We start from the raw sequence: 23,289 nt of genomic DNA, 5'->3' as shown, positions 1-23,289 counted from the left end.
GCCTCATCAATATCCTATACTCAATAGTTTGAGCAATGCATGCCAAATGCCTTCTTTACCACTCTATCCACCTTTGATGCAACTTTCAAGGAACAATGCATCTGAACCGCTAAGTGTCTCTGTTCAACAACACTAACCAGGGAACTATGATTAGCTGTGCAAGTCCTGCCCTTGTTCATTTTACCACAATGTAACACCAGATTAAACTCCATCTGCCATTCCTCGGTCCATTGGCCCAATTAGAGTCATAGAGTCCTACAGCATAGTGATTGGCCTTTTGGCCCAAACTGGTCCATGCCCACCAAAATGCCTATCCATACCAATCCTATTTCCCTGCACTTGGCCCATATCCTTCTAATCATTTCCTATCTATGTATTTGTCCAAATGCCTTTTAATGTTGTTAATGCACCCGCCTCAACCATTTCTGCTGGCAGCTCATTCCGTAAACGTACCACCCTCTGTAAAAAAGGTTGCCCCTCAGATTCCCTTTTATTCTTTACCCTCTAACCTTAAACTGATGCCCTCTAGTCATTGATTCCCCAAACCTGGGAGAAAGACTGAGTGCATTCACCCTATCCATGATCTTTTATACTTCTTTCAGATCCCCTCTCATCTCCTATGCTCTGAAGAAAAAGTCCTCAGTTGTCCAACCTCTCCCTCTCACTCAGACCATTGAGTCCTGGAAACATCCTGTAACTTCCTTTTGTACTCTTTCCCAGTTTAATAACTTCTTTCCTATAGCAAGGTGACCAAAACTGAACACAATATCCCAAGTGCGGCCTCACCAACATCCTGTACAACTACAACATAACTTCCCAACTTCTATGCCTGATGCCCTGACTAATGAAGGCCAATGTGCCAAAAGCCTGTCCTGTCACTGCCCTGTCTACCTGTGACTCCACTTTCAGAGAACCTTGCACCTGAGCTCCAAGGTTCCTCTATTTCACGACACTCTGTAAGGCCCTACCATTCATCGTGAAGCTCCTACCTTGATTTGACTTTCCAAAATGTAAGAACTCACACTTAACTGTATTAAACTCCATTTGCCACTTCTCAACCAACTTCCCCAGCTGATCAAGGTCCTGCTGCAATTTCTGATAAACTTCCTCACTGTCCACGATACCGCTTATTTTAATTGATCAAGATCTCTGAACTCTTACACAACCTTCTTCACTGTCCATTATATCACCAATTTTGGTGTCATCCACAAACTTAAGAACCATGTTTCTTATATTCTCATCCAAATTGTTTATACAAGTATCAAACAACAATGGAACCAGCACCTATCACTGTGGAACACCACTAGTCACAAGCCTCCTGTCTGAAAATAACCCTTTACACATCCTCTGTCTCCTACCATCAAACTAATTTTGTATCCAATAGCCATGCTCTCTCTGGATCCTATCTGACTGAATTTTACTAACCAGTCTACCATGAGAACATTAATAAAAGCCTTACTGACGTCCATTTAGACAATGTCTACTGCTCTGCCCTCATCAATTTTCTTTGTCACCACTTCAAAAAACACAATTAAGCTTGTGAGATATGATTTCCAACGCACAAAGCCATGCTGACTATCCTAATTAGACTTTGCCTTTCCAAATGCATGTAAATCCAATCTCTCGGAATTCCTTCCAGCACAGAAAGAGGTCCTTTGGCCCATGCACACCAAAATGCCCATCTACACTAATCCCATTTCCCAACACTTGGCCCATTTCCTTTGAAACCTTTCCTATCCATGTATTCGTCCAAATGCCTTTTAAACATTGTTAGTGCACCTGCCTCAACCACTTCTGCTGGCAGCTCATTCCATATAACCACTTACCCACTGCTGACATCAAACTCACCTGTCTATAGTTCCCAGGCTTCTCCTTGCAGCCTTTCTTAAATAAAGGCACAACATTAGCCAGCCTCCAGTCTTTTGGCACCTCACCTGTGGCTGTAGATGACACAAATATCTCTTCAAAGTCTGTGAGAAGATTTGTAGCTCGGGTGCTCGTTGTTGTGGTTCTGTTCGCCGAGCTGGGAATTTTGTGTTGCAGACATTTCATCCCCTGTCTAGGTGACATCCTCAGTGCTTGGGAGCCTCCTGGGAAGCACTTCTGTGATGTTTCCTCCGACATTTATAGTGGTTTGAATCTGCCGCTTCCGGTTGTCAGCTGGAACTGACAACCGGAAGCGGCAGATTCAAACCACTACAAATACCGGAGGAAAGATCACAGAGTGCTTCCCAGGAGGCTCCCAAGCACTGAGGATGTCACCTAGACAGGGGATGAAATGTCTGCAACACCAATTCCCAGCTCAGCGAACAGAACCACGACACAAATATCTCTGCCAGGGGCCTGCAATTTCTTCCCTAGCTTTCCACAATGCCCTGGAATATACTTGATCAGCCCTCTTATCTCCCTAAATCCTGTCTTTAGGACCTCATCGTTTTTTATATCTATGTCATTGGTACCAATATATACCATGATGTATGTCTGTGTGCACTCCACCTTCACCATGCTCTGTAGCCAGTGATGTCCCTGACCAGGAGGCAACACACCATCCTGGACTCTTCTTTTTGTGGCTTCAGAAATGCCTATCTAGGTTCTGGATTAGTGGTGCTGGAAGAGCACAGCAGTTCAGGCAGCATCCGAGGAGCAGTAAAATCGACGTTTCGGGCAAAAGCCCTTCATCAGGGATAAAGGCAGAGAGCCTGAAGCGTGGGAGAGATAAGCTGGTGGGGGTGGGGAGAAAGTAGCATAGAGTACAATAGGTGAGTGGGGGAGGGGATGAAGGTGATAGGTCGGGGGCAGAGGGAGTGTGGAGTGGATAGGTCGAAAAGAAGATAGGCAGGTAGGACAAGTCATGGGGACAGTGCTGAGCTGGAAGTTTGGAGCTAGGGTGAGGTGGGGGAAGGGGAAATGAGGAAACTGTTGAAGTCCACATTGATGCCTAGGGGTTGAAGTGTTCCGAGTAGGAAGATGAGGCGTTCTTTCTCTAGGCGTCTGGTGGTGAGGGAGCGGCTGTGAAGGAGGCCCAGGACCTCCATGTCCTTGGCAGAGTGGGAAGGGGAGTTGAAATGTTGGGCCACAGGGCGCTGTGGTTGATTGGTGTGGGTGTCTCGGAGATGTTCCCTAAAGCGCTCTGCTAGGAGGCGCCCAGTCTCCCCAATGTAGAGGAGACCGCATCGGGAGCAACGGATACAATAAATGACATTAGTGGATGCGCAGGTAAAACTTTGATGGATGTGAAAAATGCCTATCTAGTCCTTTTACAATTGCCACTATAGCCCTGTCATTCTTCTTCCTCCCTTCTTGTGCAGCAGAAACATCCATGGTGCTAGGGTGTCCAAGCAGAGCAGGGGCAGCCAGTGGCTGGAGGACCAAGCAGACTGGATAGTTGATTGGGAACTGGTGCAGGCAGTCAGTGGCTTGAGAGCCTGGGCAGACCAGGGTGAAAGCCCCCTGTGCTGATCTGAATGTAATGCTCATCTTTTTAACTTTATTCTCATTTTTCTAACATATACAATGAACTATAAGTAATGTAGCTTGTTTTCCCTTTATTTCTATGTTTTGTATCTGAGATATATAACTAGGTACTTTGTACCTAAGATGGTGCCATTTGGGGCGTCATTGTAAACTTTTGACTGTACCCCTGTACTTCCGTACTTGAGTACACCTGACAATAAAGGATACTTTTAATTTGACTTCAACCACCTTCCCCTGCAGTCATCTCCCCAAACAGTATCCAAAATAGTATGCATGTTAGACAGGAAGATGGCCAAAGGAGACACCTCTAATACCTGCCTTCCTCTACGTTGCTTGGGTGTCACCCATGCCCTTTCTGCCTCCTCAGTCTGCAGCTGCAGTCTGACCACCTCACTGAACCTGCTACCCATGTCTTGCTCAGTATTGCAGACACTACACAGTGAGGTCACTCGCAGCTCCAGCTCCAAAATGAGCTTCACTTGCAGCTGGAGACACTTCCTGTACACGTGGTCATCAGGGACAACTGAGGTTTCCATGATTTGCCACACAGCGCAAAAGGAGCATTTCACAGTTGTAAGCTCTCCGCCATGACTTCACTTAAGATCCTCAATTACCCCCTTTCATTAGAAAAAAAGCAATTATGCTTATGTAAGAATACAATTGACTTACTTCCCTTACCCTACATTGTTTGACTTACATCAGGAAAAAGGAACAGGATTTGGTCATTCAACCCTTGAGCCTGTTTCACCATTCAATGAGATCATGGGTGATCGTGGCTCCATGGTTTTTAGTCCATATCCCTACACCTATACTAAATTTATCTAACTCTGACACAGCATCCACTGCCATTTGTGGAAGAGAGTTCCAAACGCTTATCATCCTTTGTTTGTTACTTTATAACATTGGCCCTGACTTTCATTTAGTCCAGTTGTTTCTCAGTTAATCCCTTCCTCCAAATAAAAATATAAGTGCAGGAAATTGGGATTAATGCACTTTTAGTGATAGTTATGTTGGTGCCAAATTCATGGGTCGAAGGGTCTTATCTGTGCTGTATAAATGAAGCTGTGCCTGTGAATTTTTTAAAATCCAAAATCAATCCACACATGACTTCCCTGTGATGTCACTGTTTGATTTGTTTTCCAAACCAGCAATCCCCTCTCCAAATCCACTTTGTCAAGATTCCTTCAAGATCGCCACTTTAATGAAAATACCCACTTAGTCTACCAAACACCAGAGACTCTTGTTCTGAAGAAAGGTCACTGAATTCAAACACTAACTCGGTTTCCCTCCACAGATGCTGCCAGAACCGTTGAGTTTTTCCAGCAATTTCTGTTGCTCCAGAAGATACAAGTCTCGCTTGTCAAACCTACCCCAAATGTCAATGTGCAAGAATCTAATTCTAAATAAACAGATCACTAGGTTATAGATATATGCTACTGGAGTTACCAGTCCCAGCAACCACTGATTTTCTCAGTTCCACAGTTCATACTCTCAGCAACTGCAAAGCTCACCTGACATCAGGCGGTAACATAAATATCCGACTATATGTCCAATTATCCAACACAATCCATCTATAGGCATCATCGTTAAACCTATAGTAAGGATCCTGCAAGTAAATACACAGGAGTTAGATTTACACTTTTGCAAGTTTTCTTTTGATATTCCTCTAAGATTTGAGATAACATCCTCTGGATTTTATTTTAAGGACTGACAATTTTTAAAAATTGATAACATTGGTTAAATTGTGCCAGGGCCTCCCCCCACCCCCCATGCAAGCTGTCCTCTCTAGTATCGGTTCTGACCTTCTCTAGTGTCAATGTTTTCCCTCACTGTCAGTGCTAACCACCCAAGGCCAGTGTTTCCCCCAGTGTCAGTGCTAACCACCCAACGCCAATGCTTCCCCCAGTGTCAGTGCTAACCACCTAACGCCAGTGTTTCCCACAGTGTCAGTGCTAACCACCCAAAGCCAGTGTTTCCCCCAGTGTCAGTGCTAACCACCCAAGGCCAGTGTTTCCCACACTGTCAATGGTAACCACCCAAGGCCAGTGTTTCCCCCCAGTCATTGCTAACCACCCAACGCCAGTGTTTACCCCAGTGTCAGTGCCTACCACCCAAGGCCAGTGTTTCCCCCAGTGTCAGTACTAACCACCCAACGCCAGTGTTTCCCCCAGTGTCAGTGCTAACCACCAAAGGTCAGTGTTTCCCCCAGTGTCAGCGCTAACCACCCAACGCCAGTGTTTCCCCCAGTGTCAGCGCTAACCACCCAAGGCCAGTGTTTCCCCCAGTGTCAGCGCTAACCATCCAAGGCTAGTGTTTCCCCCAGTGTCAGCGCTAACCATCCAAGGCCAGTGTTTCCCCCAGTGTCAGTGCTAACCAACCAAGGCCAGTGTTTCCCCCAGTGTCAGTGCTAACCACCCAACCCCAGTGTTTCCCCCAGTGTCAGTGCTAACCACTCAAGGTCAGTGTTTCCCCCACTGTCAGTGCTAACCACTCAAGGTCAGTGTTTCCCCCAGTGTCAGTGCTAACCACCCAAGGTCAGTGTTTCCCCCAGTGTCAGTGCTAACCACCCAGTGTCAGTGTTTCCCCCAGTGTCAGTGCTAACCACCCAACGCCAGTGTTTCCCCCAGTGTCAGTGCTAACCACCCAAGGCCAGTGTTTCCCCCAGTGTCAGTGCTAACCACCCATCGCCAGTGTTTCCCCCAGTGTCAGTGCTAACCACCCAAGGCCAGTGTTTCCCCCAGTGTCAGTGCTAACCACCCAGTGTCAGTGTTTCCCCCAGTGTCAGTGCTAACCACCCAAGGCCAGTGTTTCCCCCAGTGTCAGTGCTAACCACCCAAGGCCAGTGTTTCCCCCACTGTCAGTGCTAACCACCCAACGCCAGTGTTTCCCCCACTGTCAGTGCTAACCACCCAAGGCCAGTGTTTCCCCCACTGTCAGTGCTAACCACTCAAGGTCAGTGTTTCCCCCAGTGTCAGTGCTAACCACCCAGTGTCAGTGCTAACCACCCAAGGTCAGTGTTTCCCCCACTGTCAGTGCTAACCACCCAGTGTCAGCGCTAACCACCAACGCCAGTGTTTCCCCCACTGTCAGTGCTAACCACCCAAGGCCCGTGTTTCCCCCCCAGTCAGTGCTAACCACCTAACGCCAGTGTTTCCCCCAGTGTCAGTGATAACCACCCAAAGCCAGTGTTTCCCCCAGTGTCAGTGCTAACCATCCAAGGCCTTTTTTTCCCCCCAGTGTCAGTGCTAACCCCCCAACGCCAGTGTTTCCCCCAGTGTCAGTGCTAACCACCCAAGGCCAGTGTTTCCCCCAGTGTCAGTGCTAACCACCCAAGGCCAGTATTTCCCCCAGTGTCAGTGCTAACCACCCAAGGCCAGTGTTTCCCCCAGTGTCAGTGCTAACCACCCAAGGCCTTTTTTTCCCCCCAGTGTCAGTGCTAACCACCCAACGCCAGTGTTTCCCCCAGTGTCAGTGCTAACCACCCAAGGCCTGTGTTTCCCCCAGTGTCAGTGCTAACCACCCAGTGCCAGTGTTTCCCCCACTGTCAGTGCTAACCACCCAAGGCCAGTGTTTCCCCCAGTGTCAGTGCTAACCACCCAAGGCCAGTGTTTCCCCGTGTCAGTGCTAACCCCCCAAGGCCAGTGTTTCCCCCACTGTCAGTGCTAACCACCCAAGGTCAGTGTTTCCCCCAGTGTCAGTGCTAACCACCCAGTGCCAGTGTTTCCCCCACTGTCAGTGCTAACCACCCAAGGCCAGTGTTTCCCCCAGTGTCAGTGCTAACCACCCAAGGTCAGTGTTTCCCCCAGTGTCAGTGCTAACCACCCATCGCCAGTGTTTCCCCCAGTGTCAGTGCTAACCACCCAGTGCCAGTGTTTCCCCCACTGTCAGTGCTAACCACCCAAGGCCAGTGTTTCCCCCAGTGTCAGTGCTGACCAACCAAGGCCAGTGTTTCCCCCAGTGTCAGTGCTAACCACCCAAGGCCAGTGTTTCCCCCAGTGTCAGTGCTAACCACCCAAGGCCAGTGTTTCCCCCAGTGTCAGTGCTAACCACCCAAGGCCAGTGTTTCCCCCACTGTCAGTGCTAACCACCCAACGCCAGTGTTTCCCCCAGTGTCAGTGCTAACCACCCAGTGCCAGTGTTTCCCCCAGTGTCAGTGCTAACCACCCAGTGCCAGCGTTTCCCCCAGTGTCAGTGCTAACCACCCAACACCAGTGTTTCACCCACTGTCAGTGCTAACCACCCAATGCCAGTGTTTCCCCCAGTGTCAGTGCTAACCACCCAGTGCCAGTGTTTCCCCCAGTGTCAGTGCTAACAACCCAGTGCCAGTGTTTCCCCCAGTGTCAGTGCTAACCACCCAACGCCAGTGTTTCCCCCACTGTCAGTGCTAACCACCCAACGCCAGTGTTTCCCCCAGTGTCAGTGCTATCCCCCCAAGGCCGGTGTTTCCCCCAGTGTCAGTGCTATCCCCCCAAGGCCAGTGTTTCCCCCAGTGTCAGTGCTAACCACCCATCGCCAGTGTTTCCCCAGTGTCAGTGCTAACCACCCAACGCCAGTGTTTCCCCCAGTGTCAGTGCTAACCACCCAACGCCAGTGTTTCCCCCAGTGTCAGTGCTAACCACCCAACGCCAGTGTTTCCCCCAGTGTCAGTGCTATCCCCCCAAGGCCAGTGTTTCCCCCAGTGTCAGTGCTAACCACCCAACGCCAGTGTTTCCCCCAGTGTCAGTGCTAACCACCCAACGCCAGTGTTTCCCCCACTGTCAGTGCTAACCACCCATCGCCAGTGTTTCCCCCAGTGTCAGTGCTAACCACCCAAGGCCAGTGTTTCCCCCACTGTCAGTGCTAACCACCCAACGCCAGTGTTTCCCCCAGTGTCAGTGCTATCCCCCCAAGGCCGGTGTTTCCCCCAGTGTCAGTGCTATCCCCCCAAGGCCAGTGTTTCCCCCAGTGTCAGTGCTAACCACCCATCGCCAGTGTTTCCCCAGTGTCAGTGCTAACCACCCAACGCCAGTGTTTCCCCCAGTGTCAGTGCTAACCACCCAACGCCAGTGTTTCCCCCAGTGTCAGTGCTAACCACCCAACGCCAGTGTTTCCCCCAGTGTCAGTGCTATCCCCCCAAGGCCAGTGTTTCCCCCAGTGTCAGTGATAACCACCCAAGGCCAGTGTTTCCCCCAGTGTCAGTGCTAACCACCCATCGCCAGTGTTTCCCCCAGTGTCAGTGCTATCCCCCCAAGGCCAGTGTTTCCCCCACTGTCAGTGCTAACCACCCAACGCCAGTGTTTCCCCCAGTGTCAGTGCTAACCACCCAGTGCCAGTGTTTCCCCCACTGTCAGTGCTAACCACCCAAGGCCAGTGTTTCCCCCACTGTCAGTGCTAACCACTCAAGGTCAGTGTTTCCCCCAGTGTCAGTGCTAACCACCCAGTGTCAGTGCTAACCACCCAAGGTCAGTGTTTCCCCCACTGTCAGTGCTAACCACCCAGTGTCAGCGCTAACCACCAACGCCAGTGTTTCCCCCACTGTCAGTGCTAACCACCCAAGGCCCGTGTTTCCCCCCCAGTCAGTGCTAACCACCTAACGCCAGTGTTTCCCCCAGTGTCAGTGATAACCACCCAAAGCCAGTGTTTCCCCCAGTGTCAGTGCTAACCATCCAAGGCCTTTTTTTTCCCCCAGTGTCAGTGCTAACCCCCCAACGCCAGTGTTTCCCCCAGTGTCAGTGCTAACCACCCAAGGCCAGTGTTTCCCCCAGTGTCAGTGCTAACCACCCAAGGCCAGTATTTCCCCCAGTGTCAGTGCTAACCACCCAAGGCCAGTGTTTCCCCCAGTGTCAGTGCTAACCACCCAAGGCCTTTTTTTCCCCCCAGTGTCAGTGCTAACCACCCAACGCCAGTGTTTCCCCCAGTGTCAGTGCTAACCACCCAAGGCCTGTGTTTCCCCCAGTGTCAGTGCTAACCACCCAGTGCCAGTGTTTCCCCCACTGTCAGTGCTAACCACCCAAGGCCAGTGTTTCCCCCAGTGTCAGTGCTAACCACCCAAGGCCAGTGTTTCCCCGTGTCAGTGCTAACCCCCCAAGGCCAGTGTTTCCCCCACTGTCAGTGCTAACCACCCAAGGTCAGTGTTTCCCCCAGTGTCAGTGCTAACCACCCAGTGCCAGTGTTTCCCCCACTGTCAGTGCTAACCACCCAAGGCCAGTGTTTCCCCCAGTGTCAGTGCTAACCACCCAAGGTCAGTGTTTCCCCCAGTGTCAGTGCTAACCACCCATCGCCAGTGTTTCCCCCAGTGTCAGTGCTAACCACCCAGTGCCAGTGTTTCCCCCACTGTCAGTGCTAACCACCCAAGGCCAGTGTTTCCCCCAGTGTCAGTGCTGACCAACCAAGGCCAGTGTTTCCCCCAGTGTCAGTGCTAACCACCCAAGGCCAGTGTTTCCCCCAGTGTCAGTGCTAACCACCCAAGGCCAGTGTTTCCCCCAGTGTCAGTGCTAACCACCCAAGGCCAGTGTTTCCCCCACTGTCAGTGCTAACCACCCAACGCCAGTGTTTCCCCCAGTGTCAGTGCTAACCACCCAGTGCCAGTGTTTCCCCCAGTGTCAGTGCTAACCACCCAGTGCCAGCGTTTCCCCCAGTGTCAGTGCTAACCACCCAACACCAGTGTTTCACCCACTGTCAGTGCTAACCACCCAATGCCAGTGTTTCCCCCAGTGTCAGTGCTAACCACCCAGTGCCAGTGTTTCCCCCAGTGTCAGTGCTAACAACCCAGTGCCAGTGTTTCCCCCAGTGTCAGTGCTAACCACCCAACGCCAGTGTTTCCCCCACTGTCAGTGCTAACCACCCAACGCCGGTGTTTCCCCCAGTGTCAGTGCTATCCCCCCAAGGCCGGTGTTTCCCCCAGTGTCAGTGCTATCCCCCCAAGGCCAGTGTTTCCCCCAGTGTCAGTGCTAACCACCCATCGCCAGTGTTTCCCCAGTGTCAGTGCTAACCACCCAACGCCAGTGTTTCCCCCAGTGTCAGTGCTAACCACCCAACGCCAGTGTTTCCCCCAGTGTCAGTGCTAACCACCCAACGCCAGTGTTTCCCCCAGTGTCAGTGCTATCCCCCCAAGGCCAGTGTTTCCCCCAGTGTCAGTGCTAACCACCCAACGCCAGTGTTTCCCCCAGTGTCAGTGCTAACCACCCAACGCCAGTGTTTCCCCCACTGTCAGTGCTAACCACCCATCGCCAGTGTTTCCCCCAGTGTCAGTGCTAACCACCCAAGGCCAGTGTTTCCCCCACTGTCAGTGCTAACCACCCAACGCCAGTGTTTCCCCCAGTGTCAGTGCTATCCCCCCAAGGCCGGTGTTTCCCCCAGTGTCAGTGCTATCCCCCCAAGGCCAGTGTTTCCCCCAGTGTCAGTGCTAACCACCCATCGCCAGTGTTTCCCCAGTGTCAGTGCTAACCACCCAACGCCAGTGTTTCCCCCAGTGTCAGTGCTAACCACCCAACGCCAGTGTTTCCCCCAGTGTCAGTGCTAACCACCCAACGCCAGTGTTTCCCCCAGTGTCAGTGCTATCCCCCCAAGGCCAGTGTTTCCCCCAGTGTCAGTGATAACCACCCAAGGCCAGTGTTTCCCCCAGTGTCAGTGCTAACCACCCATCGCCAGTGTTTCCCCCAGTGTCAGTGCTATCCCCCCAAGGCCAGTGTTTCCCCCAGTGTCAGTGCTAACCACCCAAGGCCAGTGTTTCCCCAGAGTCAGTGCTAACCACCCAAGGCCAGTGTTTCCCCCAGTGTCAGTGCTAACCACCCAACGCCAGTGTTTCCCCCAGTGTCAGTGCTAACCACCCAGTGCCAGTGTTTCCCCCAGTGTCAGTGCTAACCACCCAACGCCAGTGTTTCCCCCACTGTCAGTGCTAACCACCCATCGCCAGTGTTTCCCCCAGTGTCAGTGCTAACCACCCAAGGCCAGTGTTTCCCCCAGTGTCAGTGCTAACCACCCAAGGCCAGTGTTTCCCCCACTGTCAGTGCTAACCACCCAAGGTCAGTGTTTCCCCCACTGTCAGTGCTAACCACCCAAGGCCAGCGTTTCCCCCAGTGTCAGTGCTAACCACCCAGTGCCAGTGTTTCCCCCAGAGTCAGTGCTAACAACCCAGTGCCAGTGTTTCCCCCAGTGTCAGTGCTAACCACCCAACGCCAGTGTTTCCCCCACTGTCAGTGCTAACCACCCAACGCCAGTGTTTCCCCCAGTGTCAGTGCTATCCCCCCAAGGCCAGTGTTTCCCCCAGTGTCAGTGCTAACCACCCATCGCCACTGTTTCCCCCAGTGTCAGTGCTAACCACCCATCACCAGTGTTTCCCCCAGTGTCAGTGCTAACCACCCAAGGCCAGTGTTTCCCCCAGTGTCAGTGCTAACCACCCAAGGCCAGTGTTTCCCCCAGTGTCAGTGCTAACCACCCAAGGCCAGTGTTTCCCCCACTGTCAGTGCTAACCACCCAAGGTCAGTGTTTCCCCCACTGTCAGTGCTAACCACCCAACGCCAGTGTTTCCCCCAGTGTCAGTGCTAACCACCCAGTGCCAGTGTTTCCCCCACTGTCAGTGCTAACCACCCAACGCCAGTGTTTCCCCCAGTGTCAGTGCTATCCCCCCAAGGCCAGTGTTTCCCCCAGTGTCAGTGCTAACCACCCATCGCCAGTGTTTCCCCCAGTGTCAGTGCTAACCACCCATCGCCAGTGTTTCCCCCAGTGTCAATGCTAACCACACAACGCCAGTGTTTCCCACACTGTCAGTGCTAACCACCCAACGCCAGTGTTTCCCCCAGTGTCAGTGCTAACCACCCAGTGCCAGTGTTTCCCCCAGTGTCAGTGCTAACCACCCAACGCCAGTGTTTCCCACACTGTCAGTGCTAACCACCCAACGCCAGTGTTTCCCCCAGTGTCAGTGCTAACCACCCAACGCCAGTGTTTCCCCCAGTGTCAGTGCTAACCACCCAGTGCCAGTGTTTCCCCCAGTGTCGGTGCTAACCACCCAACACCAGTGTTTCCCCCAGTGTCGGTGCTAACCACCCAGTGCCAGTGTTTCCCCCAGTGTCAGTGCTAACCACCCAAGGTCAGTGTTTCCCCAGTGTCAGTGCTAACCACCCAAGGCCAGTGTTTCCCCCAGTGTCAGTGCTAACCACCCAGTGCCAGTGTTTCCCCCAGTGTCAGTGCTAACCACCCAACGCCAGTGTTTCCCCCAGTGTCAGTGCTAACCACCCAAGGTCAGTGTTTCCCCCAGTGTCAGTGCTAACCACCCAAGGTCAGTGTTTCCCCCAGTGTCAGTGCTAACCACCCAGTGCCAGTGTTTCCCCCAGTGTCAGTGCTAACCACCCAGTGTCAGTGTTTCCCCCAGTGTCAGTGCTAACCACCCAAGGTCAGTGTTTCCCCCAGTGTCAGTGCTAACCACCCAAGGTCAGTGTTTCCCCCAGAGTCAATGCTATCCCCCCAAGGCCAGTGTTTCCCCCAGTGTCAGTGCTAACCACCCAAGGCCAGTGTTTCCCCAGAGTCAGTGCTAACCACCCAAGGCCAGTGTTTCCCCCAGTGTCAGTGCTAACCACCCAAGGCCAGTGTTTCCCCCAGTGTCAGTGCTAACCACCCAGTGTCAGTGTTTCCCCCAGTGTCAGTGCTAACCACCCAAGGCCAGTGTTTCCCCCAGTGTCAGTGCTAACCACCCAAGGCCAGTGTTTCCCCCAGTGTCAGTGCTAACCACCCAACGCCAGTGTTTCCCCAGAGTCAGTGCTAACCACCTCCCTGGCCCCGCCCATCCCTTTAAGGTGCTGTGCTCAGGGTAGGCCCCGAGTCCTCGGTCTTACCTCAATGACGCCCCGGGACAGCAGGGCGCTGTGCACATTCCCGGGGACCGTGGCCCCCGACAGCCGGACGCTGCCGTTCGCATTGCGGATTTTCCAGCTGCTTCCCGCCAAACTGTGAATTTGCGGCCGGAGCGCGGTCCGATCACAGGCCGCGGCCGCTACCAGCCACAGGGGGAGGAGGAACCGGGCCGGGGCCAGGGAGGGGGAGACGGCCCGAAGAGAAACCCGAACCGCCGCCATCGCCTTCGGCCCCGAGAAAACGGCTCGGTGACCCCTGACCTTGCAGTCACCTCTGACCCCCCGGGGTCGAGGTTTAATTATGACCCACCTAGTCAGTGCAGCACTTAGCTCTCAGTGACCCTCCAAGCACCTGCTGAGTTTCTCCAGCACACTGGTCTTGCTCCATCTGTTCTAGGCCCATTTTCCAGCATTTGATATTTAGGTCGTTCATGTAAACATTTCTCCAATTGTGAGGTAGATATATATGCTTTCAGGTACTGAGATTCAGATACCTACTGGAAAAAAAATCTTCCTTAAATAACCTTTAATGTATGGGTCTAATTGTTAGGAACAACCCTATCTGTACTTTCCATAATTTTGTACATCAGTCAAGTTCCCTCTTCCTTTGCTCAAAGATAACTGCCTCAGCCTATGTAATCCCTCTTCATAGCTGAATTACTCCAGCCCGATAAACCTTTTCTACACCCTTTCGAGCACAAATGCATCCTTCCTAGAGTATGATGATCATCACTGTACAGGTGTATTGTGTACATTCTGGAAATTTTGGTTCATCTTTGCCAGAACAAGGTAACATTCCTCCCCCAATGTCTTTAGAGTGGAATCTCCCCAACTTAAATGGGTCACAAACTTTCAACACTTTATAAAGTGGACAGTAGCATTGGCAAATTGGCTGGGCATAAACCAGAAGGTATCACCACCTTACAACAGCTGCCCTCCCCAAAAACTGCTGTGGGTCACTCATTCAAATGTTACCCAGTTTGACTTTTGAAAATCTAGTCCTTCTAACAAATCTGTGTCCTCACTCCCAATTGCCTCCTACGTTGGATTTCAAACTTTTTATATAAAAAGTGTTTCGACTTCTGAAATGGTAAGCTAAATGATTTGTCAGGCTAAAACATGCATGGTGGTGGTGGGTGATGATTACTAACTAACAATAAATGCCACATTTTTATCATTAAAGGTATAGTCACTGCCACAATTCAGCAAAGGTGTAGAGAATAATCTCTTACAAATAGCAACATAAATTTATTTTAGGTCCTGTTGAGGGACGTTGCCCTGGTATCTTGTCAAAGCAAAGTAAAAGCAAAATACAAAATGGGGAAATTCAGCAGGTCTCAGACCAGCTGTGGAGAGAAACAAAATTAGTGGAACAGATGGTGAGAGTACCCAGTGCAGGGTTTTGGGCGGTGGGAGTTGCAGCATAGGACAAAAGGTTACAGCCAGCTGAAGAGAAAATCAAGACCTTGGTTTGACATCTTGCAAAAAGGCATTGCTGGCATGAGATCTGAAATTACATGGTTAAGCAAGACATTGGTGAGAACAGTAGTTAATGGACTGAAAGTCCTTTGGCACATCCTACTACTGCCTTAAAATAAAAGTTATTCAGAAATATTGAACATCAAATTCTACATAAGGGCTGACTTCATAAATTTGTATCAGGATACCAGTATTAAAATGTGGTTAAGGGTAATGGGAACAAACCCACACCACTAAACTGCTGATTCATCAACTTACTGTTCATTACTTTATTCAGATATTTTGAAAACGCAGTCAATAACAACCTACCTATACTTCAAGATAGTCAATTTTAGTAGCATCTAAATTAACAGGCCATTTCCTGACTACCTTACCTCTGCACTACAAAGAAACCTGGCAGAGTAAGTTTCCCACTTCACACAAACTGACACATTTTTGATAGTTCAGAAATAATTTTTCACAAGTTATTTGCTTTGCAAAAGACAGCTTGAAATTGAAAACTTCAAAATTAAGTTTTGAAAACATTTGAAAAATGGACCATAGGGGGACACTTTATTTTACGCCCTACTGCATGATGATCAAGAATGCACTCCTTAGAATGGGTAGCAGCAGTTGGTTCAACAGCAAGCCTGAAATTAAAATTGAATAAATAGCAATAAAAGAAAGAATTTGCAAGCTCATGTGGTATAGATAGAGGGAGAATGCTATTTGTAGCTTTTCCAAAGAGCTAACAATCACGATTTTAAATGGCCACCTCCTCAGGCCTACTTTAATAGTCAGAGATGTAGAGCACGGAAATAGACCCTTTGGTCCAACTCATCCAAGCTGATCAGATATCCTAACTTAATCTAGTCTATTTGCCAGTGGAATGAGTGGAGTGTCAGGCTCCTGGGAGTGGTCATCTACAACAAGCTTTCTTGGACTCTTCATATGGACACACTGGTTATAAAGGCCCTACAATGTCTCTTCTTCCTCAGGCAGCTAAGGAATTTTGGCATGACGGCGAGTACCCTTGTCAACTTTAAGTATGCCATCCACAGCATTCTGTCTGGATGTATCACTACCCGGTATGGCAACTGTACCATTCAAGATCAGTTATAGTTACTCAACCCGGACAATCACAAAAGCCAATCTCCCATCTAAATAATCCATCTAACCAGGCCTGCTATCAAGGAAAGGTAGCCAGCATTCTCAAAGATCCATCACACCCTGACAATGCTTTTCCACAACCTCTACCATCAGGGAGAAGGTACAAAAGCCTGAACACACACACATACACACATCAGCCAGTTTTGTTACAGTTTCTACCCTACTGTTGTTAGAATACTGAATGGACACAAACTCTTAACATTTGCCTGTACCTGTATTTTTGTTTTTGCCACTGTTTACCTACAATTTATTTATTTATTTATGCTACTTAATTAAATGATCTACCTGTATTGCTCGCAAGACAAAGCTTTTCAATGTGCCTCAGTATATGTGACAATAAACTCAATTCAACGGCCTCTCTCTCTCTAAACCCTTTCTATTCATATACCCATCTCGATGCCTTTTAAATGTTGTAATCGTACCAGCCTCCTCCACTTCCTCTGGCAGCTCATTCCATACACGCTCCACCCCCTGCATGAAAAAGTTGCCCTTCAAGTCCCTTTTATACATTTCCCCTCTCACCCTAAACTTACGCCGTCTAGTTCTGGTCTCCCCCACCCAGACGAAAAGACCTATCCATGCCCTTCATGATTTTATAAATCTCCATAAAGTCACCCCCCTCAGCGTCCAAGGCTCCAGGGAAAACAGCCCCAGCATATTTAGCCGCTTCCTATAGCTCCAAACTTGGCAACATTCTTGTAAATCTCTTTTGAACCCATTCAAGTTTCACATCCTTCTGACAGAAGGGAGACCAGAACAGCATACAATATTCCAAAAGTGGCCCAACATTGGTTGACAATCTTTTGAGTAAAGAAATATTTCATCAGTCCTAAATAACCTATCCAGTTTTTTGAGACTGTGACTCTTGGTAATTGACTCAATAGAGGGGGAAAACATCCTCCTTGCACCTAAATTATCTAGTCCTTTTTGACTTTCATACACTTTAATCAGATCCGTTCTCTTTCCTCAACACCAGTGAATATAGACCCAGTTCACCCAATTTCTCATCAAAATCTATGGATTCATGACAACCAAAGTCTGCCTGACAATATAACTCACTGACTTAAATATAGTCCCCAGACACAGGTATGAAGAGTATGCAAAAACAGGTGAAGTGCAGAAATGATCTGAGGTAGGTGTTTATGCATGTGTGTAGATAAACTGAAAGAGCAGTGTGTCAGTCAAGTACGAAGAGTAGAACACAAAATCATTGCCCTATTTTTGAACAATGCATGACCTCAATTCTGTAGGATTTGTATTTCGGGGCAGTACCAAGTGAAATGTACATGGCCGCAGCGCACTAAACACTTCTAATCTGAAACAATTTTAAAAGAAAATTTGCGCTACTCTCCAATTCTTCAACTAGGATAAATTTGAAGTTCTTCTTGCTACATAAGAGTGAGGGAAAAACAAACATGGAATGCAAATAGCAGCGGACTTGCAAACAAAATGTATGAAAGAATTCAACAGTGTTTGCAAACACCAAAAAGTCTATCACTGCTAAGTTAACTACAGCATTGTTGGTTTGGAATTGGGAAAGTAGGATTAAACTAGGACTTCAAGGAATATAATCAAACAGTAAATTGTTATCAAGAGAAACCCATTCTAATACTAAGAATGTACAGGAAGATCACATTTAAAATAAATGAAATCTTGGAACATCAAGATCACTACCATTTATTATAGAAAGTCAAGGTAAGGGAAAGTGATTTATTGTGTTAAATGATGTGTTGCTGAGAAAATTCAATTTCTGGGATGCTATGCAAAATTTGAGAAGTAAATAGGATTTGGTGTGGAATTTTGCACAGCATTAATTGAATTGTTTAGTTATGTTACAAACCATTAAATTATTCACATCTTTTCCAAATTAAGTGCTCAGATTATTCTTCGGTATCCTACAATCACAGATCATTATCTAGTTTGGAACAAGTATTATTGACAAAGTTTACATTAAAGCATAAACTATATAAAAATGCCACGGCCAAAATTAGCAGGTTATAGTTTCCATTTTAAAGTCAGACGCATAAAACATGCCAAATTTAAGTCAAAAATCAATTGTTAATACAGTTTTGAAACCCTTGCTGAATTTTCATTTTAGTGGTATTTCAATTACTACACCTTCAAAATTGTATAGGTTTGTGACTTTAAGAGGTTACAAATTCCTGAATCTAAACAAATGTCCTTTTAAATTTTTTCAAAGTTTACAATTAAACAGTAAGTAATCCTCCTTTATCCAATGAAAATGAGACTTCAGACTATAAAAACTCAAATGCCAAGTGGTAGGTGGGTGGGGAAGACTGTGGGGAAGTTTGAATTTCAGGTTCCAGCTCCTAACTTCCATTAACCAAGTCATCATTCAGCAGATAAGAGTTAGTCTCTCAAGAAAGGGCAGCATACTATTGAAACTAGAGATAATCCCATAATGTAGTTTTGAATAGCTATATAAAAACATTATTCTTAGCAGCACGTGCGACATATCATTTAAACAGTACACACTGCAATCATGTAAGCATACATCTGCCCATTAGTTTCTAACTACTTTTTTTGGCAAACGTAAAGATCAATGTTACCACACATTAAGCATGACCTTAATCTAGAACAAGAGCCATAATACAGGATTAAGGAATTTCACACCACTAGTTGGAATTGCTTGGCAAAATATTTCAAATTGCACTCTTACAATCAGTGAGGCTCCACTCCATGTTTACAAATCTCAAATGCTCCACACTAAAGATACACAAGCTAAGAAAGCAAGTTGTACTGCATTCATTCAGGCTGCTCAAAAATTGGTTTATGCAACTTTATTAAAAAGAAAAACCGAATGAATATGAGCTATTAGTTGATCAGTCAACCAAAAGATTTGAATCATAATTCAGTGCCATATAAGTGTGTTCTGGATAACAGATTAACTAATAGCTGTAATTTTGTTTTTAAAAGCAGTACTATAAATGAAATTTACAAAAATGATCTGAGCTAATCCATTTGGTAAGGTAGAGAGACAGTAACTTCCATTTTCATTCTGCGCAAAACCAACAAAAACCTCAAGTCATTCCTTTTATTAACATGCATAAAATACAGCCAATATTTTAATTAATGCTGACACTATGACATCCTGTACCAATCCACCATTGATAACAAAGTTATGAGCATAAAGTAAATAGGTAATTTTATCTGGGGAAAATGAAAAATGTTTTCCGACGAAGCAGCAATCCTTTAAGAGTGGAGTTTAATTGCTGACTTGTTCAATTTCAGATTAAAAATCACCACTGTTACAGCAATGAGGAATGCTTTTAGTCTCATAACCAAGTTATTGTGAAAGTATTGGCCACTTAACACATGCTCCATTTATAAGGGAGGTCAGAGTTTCAGATGAATGATGAAACTACATTAAAAATTCAGAGTGCTGGTCTTGTCGAAGCAGAAGTACTAAATTGCCTTCAAGAGCATGTGGATGGGGGATGAAAGATGTGATCTTATAAGGGGGCAGCCAAATAGAAAACCAAAAATCAGTAATTTAAAGTTTATTCCAGCTATAACGTAAGATATTTGAATTCCAAGGTATCACATTGCATATTTCTGAGTCCATTCCCGGGCTAGTTTGTTATACCTGCCAATGGAGAAAGAGAAAAAAAAAGATGTTAAACTCCTATGCAATAAATTTGCAGTACACACTAAACCTTTGCTGGTTTTAGATGTGGACACAAGCATATTGGTCAAAATAACAAATTTAATCTTCAATGTTAAGCACAATTGAGCAGAGATTCAATGGTCAGCCATGTAGACACTTGGAAGCAGAAGATTGTCAGTCAAAATACATTTTCCCTCCACTATAGGTTACACTTCTGACAGAAAGAGAAAAGAGGGATGTGATAGTACCATGGGCGGCACGGTGGTACAGTGGTTAGCACTGCTGCCTCACAGCACCTGAGATCCGGGTTCAATTCCCGCCTCAGGCGACTGACTGTTTGCACGTTCTCCCCGTGTCTGCTTGAGCACCCTCCGGGTGCTCCGGTTTCCTCCCACAGTCCAAAGATGTGCAGGTCAGGTGAATTGGCCATGCTAAATTGTCCATAGTGTTAGGTAAGGGGTAAATGTAGATGTAGGGGTATGGGTGGGTTACGCTTCGGCGGGGCGGTGTGGACTTGTTGGGCCGAAGGGCCTGTTTCCACACTGTAAGTAATCTAATCTAAATCTAATCTATGTCTGCACCCCACCCATCCCAACATGGGTTTAATGGGAGCCTAGAATTGCAAACTGAGAAGGTAATTACACTTCAGTGCAACAGATACCAAAGCCATTTACAAACAGAAGCGACAAAGCTGCACTTTAGCCAGCAGCTCACTCTGCACCTCATGCTTCAAATCAGATTACGTAAGGCTATCCAGAAATTAATTTCTCTTAATCAAAACACAAAAATTGCTCCATTGCTAATCTTCCTCTAGCAGGATTACATTTTCAAGCTCCCATTTCTCCTTTACTTAATTCAATAAAATTTACCCCGTTTAATTCCAACATGGTTTTCAAAATAAATACAAAAAAGGCCATACAATTCTCCATCCCTGGATATCTGTCTCCATGTTTCGAACTAAGATATTGTAGTTCTTGAAATTTCAGTGTACCCTAGAGTATAAAATGTAGAACCCTCTGCGCATTTCTCCTAATAGTAAAGTCAAGATATTGCTGCAATTTCTTTTATACACATGCATCCATTTGGAAACTATGCATCTCTGAATCTGCAGACCCAGCTATACCTAAAATGTTATTTCACTGGTACTTTTAAGTCTGTGATTGTACCCTGTATATCATGATAATTACCCTTTAGTCAAGTGACTAAACAGTAACTTCACGTAAATGCAACATTTCCTCTTAGGAAAAGGAACAAGCATACAAGTTACAATATTGCCACCTTGTTGCCAAAACGATAAAACTTTAATGTTAAATTATCCTCTCAAGCACTGGAATATTATGGAGCAAAATTAGATATAAGGAAATATTGGGCCAGATGATTTAAAAACCTTGGTCAAATAAGTAGGTTTTAAGGAAGCAAGAATGGTAGAAAGTTAGTCAGCGTAGAGAGGGGGATTCCAGAGCTGAAGGCTAAGATTTAATTTCAGCATGCTCAAGTGGCCTTAGTTAAGCACATCTGGAGGGCTAGGAGAAAGTGAGGACTGCAGATGCTGGAGGTCAGGAGTAGAGAGTGTGGTGCTTTTCCAGCAAAGTTGATCAGGAGCACAAGGGTGATAAAGGAACAGGAATTAATTTGAGGGCATAATTTCAATCACCTCAAATTTTACAGAGGGTAGATGGGAGATATCTTTCAGAAGGGCCTGAGAAGAGTCAAGTCCAGAGCTAGGGAAGTTCACAGCAATAATGCAAATATGACCAGAAGCTCACCATGGGCCAAATATGACAGCAAGGCTTCAACAGGCTGGTTTAGTCTCCAAATTGTTAAGAGGAATAAGAATTTGTAACAAATGAACAGAAAGCAACAGCTTTGGTCTCCCCAAGTGTTGGAAATTTCTCATCTATTACCAGATATTAATAAATTATCAAACTCCTTATCAAACTGTGAAGGAGTAGAATAAGCTGGTGGTGCAAAGTCAGATGTCAGTTCATAGAAATCTTTTTGCTTCAGGTTCAGGATATAGGAACTGAGGACACTGTTGTTAGGTTTGTAGATGACACAAAGATAGGTTGAAAAAGCAAGAAGCTGCAGAAAGACTGACAGGTTAGGAGAGTGGGCAAAGTTTTGGCAGATGGAATAGAATGTGGCAAAGTAATTCAGTAGGTAGAATACAGGCATACATTATTTTCTAAATGGGGAAAGGCTTCAGAAATCTGAAGCATAAAGGGACTTGAGAGTCCTAGTTCAGGATTCTCTTAAGGTCAATATACAGGCTCAGTTGGCGTTTAGAAAGGCAAATGCAATGTTGACATTCACTGAGAAGTTAAAAAATAAGAGCAGCATTGTATATGGCTCTGGTAAAACTGCATTTGGAATATTGAGAGCAATTTAGGCCTCTGCTTCTTAGGAAGGATATGCTGGCATTAAGAATGGGTCGAGAGGTGGTACAAGAATAATCCTGGAGATGAAAGGCCTGTCATATGAGAAGCAGGTGACGACTTTGGGGATGTTGGGGGGGGGGGATCTCATTGAAGGTTATGCAATGCTAAGAGGCCTCGTAAGAGAAACTAGGACCCGAGGGCACAGGCTCAGACTGAAGGGATCATCCTTAAGAACAGAGATGAGGAGGAATTCCTTCAGTGGTTAATTTGTGGAACTCATTGCCACAGAGGGCTGTGGATGTCAAATTATTTAAGACAGAGGTTGATAAGTTCTTGATTGGTAAATGGATCAAGGGTTACAGGGAGAATGCAAGAGAATGGAGTTGGGAAACATATCAGCCACGACCAAATGATGGAGCATACTTGATGGACTGAATAGCCTAATTCTGCTCCAAGACTTTGTGATCTGATGTCTCTGAAGTGCAAACAAGTTTTAAATAGGTCAGGGTCAAGGGTTGATCCTTAGGAAACGCTAGAAGTAATTGTGTAGCAGCAGGAATAGTAGGCAATTCTCCAACCAATATTAGGTAAGAACAGAACAGGAGGCAGAATTGCCAAGATGTCAGATGACCATGGCGAGGATTTGGAGAGTGGTGATGTAGGTTGCATACAGATGGAGAAAGAATAAGCCGATAGCTGCAAATTTAGATATTTTCTAATCAACCTGATCAGAAATGTTATGACTCATGAGGAGCAGATGGGGCTTGAACTCTGACCTCTTGGAGGAGAGGTAGAGACACCATTACTGTGTCACAACAGCCCTCATAACTGCAGGCTTACACAAAGTTATTGAACTTTGGGAAGGTTTACACTAATTCAGCATGGGAAAAAGAACCTGAATTATAGCTCCAGAGTACAGGTGGTTGAGAGTAGTGAGGTCATAAATAAGGTTTCAAGGTCACACGAGTATACCAGCAGGCGGTGTCCACTTCAACACTAGGAGCATCTGGAATAAGGTGGGTGAACTTAGAGCATGGATCGGTACCTGGGATTTCGATGCTGTGGCCATTTCAGAGGCATGGATACAGCAGGGACGGAAAGGTTGTTTGAGGTTTGGGATTTAGATGTTTCAGGGAAGGTGTAAAAGAGGGGGACGTGTGGCATTGTTAGTCAAGGACAGTATTACGGTGGCAGAAAGGATGTTTGATGAGGACTCATCTACTCAGGTAAGGAGAGGTCACCCTGATGGGAGTCTTCTGTAGACCTCTGAAAATTTCCAGAGGTGTAGAGGAAAGGATTGCAAAGATGATTCTGGATAAGAGCGAAAGTAACAGCATAGCTGTTATGGGGGGCT

At 47.0% G+C, this 23,289-nt stretch overlaps 2 protein-coding genes across 4 annotated transcripts in view; both read right to left on the bottom strand.

The window, feature by feature from the left end:
* manba (mannosidase, beta A, lysosomal) overlaps window positions 1-13,563 on the bottom strand; it is a 97,099-nt gene extending 83,536 nt beyond the window's left edge. Inside the window, exons 1-2 of one of the 2 annotated variants that reach the window (XM_072583742.1) lie at window positions 13,284-13,563; window positions 4,986-5,080 (exon numbers count right to left, since the gene is read on the bottom strand). In XM_072583742.1, the coding sequence (XP_072439843.1) occupies window positions 4,986-5,080; window positions 13,284-13,523 (335 nt within the window). In that variant the 5' untranslated portion in view covers window positions 13,524-13,563. Of the gene's footprint in view, window positions 1-1,848; window positions 1,962-4,985; window positions 5,081-13,283 lie in introns of those variants that run through there. The other variant, XM_072583743.1, reaches the window with a different exon arrangement.
* Window positions 13,564-18,715: 5,152 nt separating this feature from the next.
* The window catches only part of LOC140485534 (ubiquitin-conjugating enzyme E2 D3), a 34,187-nt gene continuing 29,613 nt past the window's right edge, over window positions 18,716-23,289 (bottom strand). For both annotated transcript variants that reach the window (XM_072583734.1, XM_072583736.1), the window contains one exon: window positions 18,716-19,536. Coding sequence is in view for 1 of the 2 variants with exons in the window: in XM_072583736.1 (XP_072439837.1) it covers window positions 19,491-19,536 (46 nt within the window). In the remaining variant the exon portion in view is untranslated. The remainder of the gene's footprint in view (window positions 19,537-23,289) is intronic.

The sequence above is a fragment of the Chiloscyllium punctatum genome, chromosome 14 (assembly GCF_047496795.1).
Source record: "Chiloscyllium punctatum isolate Juve2018m chromosome 14, sChiPun1.3, whole genome shotgun sequence".
In the NCBI taxonomy this organism is placed as follows: Eukaryota; Metazoa; Chordata; class Chondrichthyes; order Orectolobiformes; family Hemiscylliidae; genus Chiloscyllium; species Chiloscyllium punctatum.
This window is presented reverse-complemented; position numbering and strand designations above follow the sequence as displayed.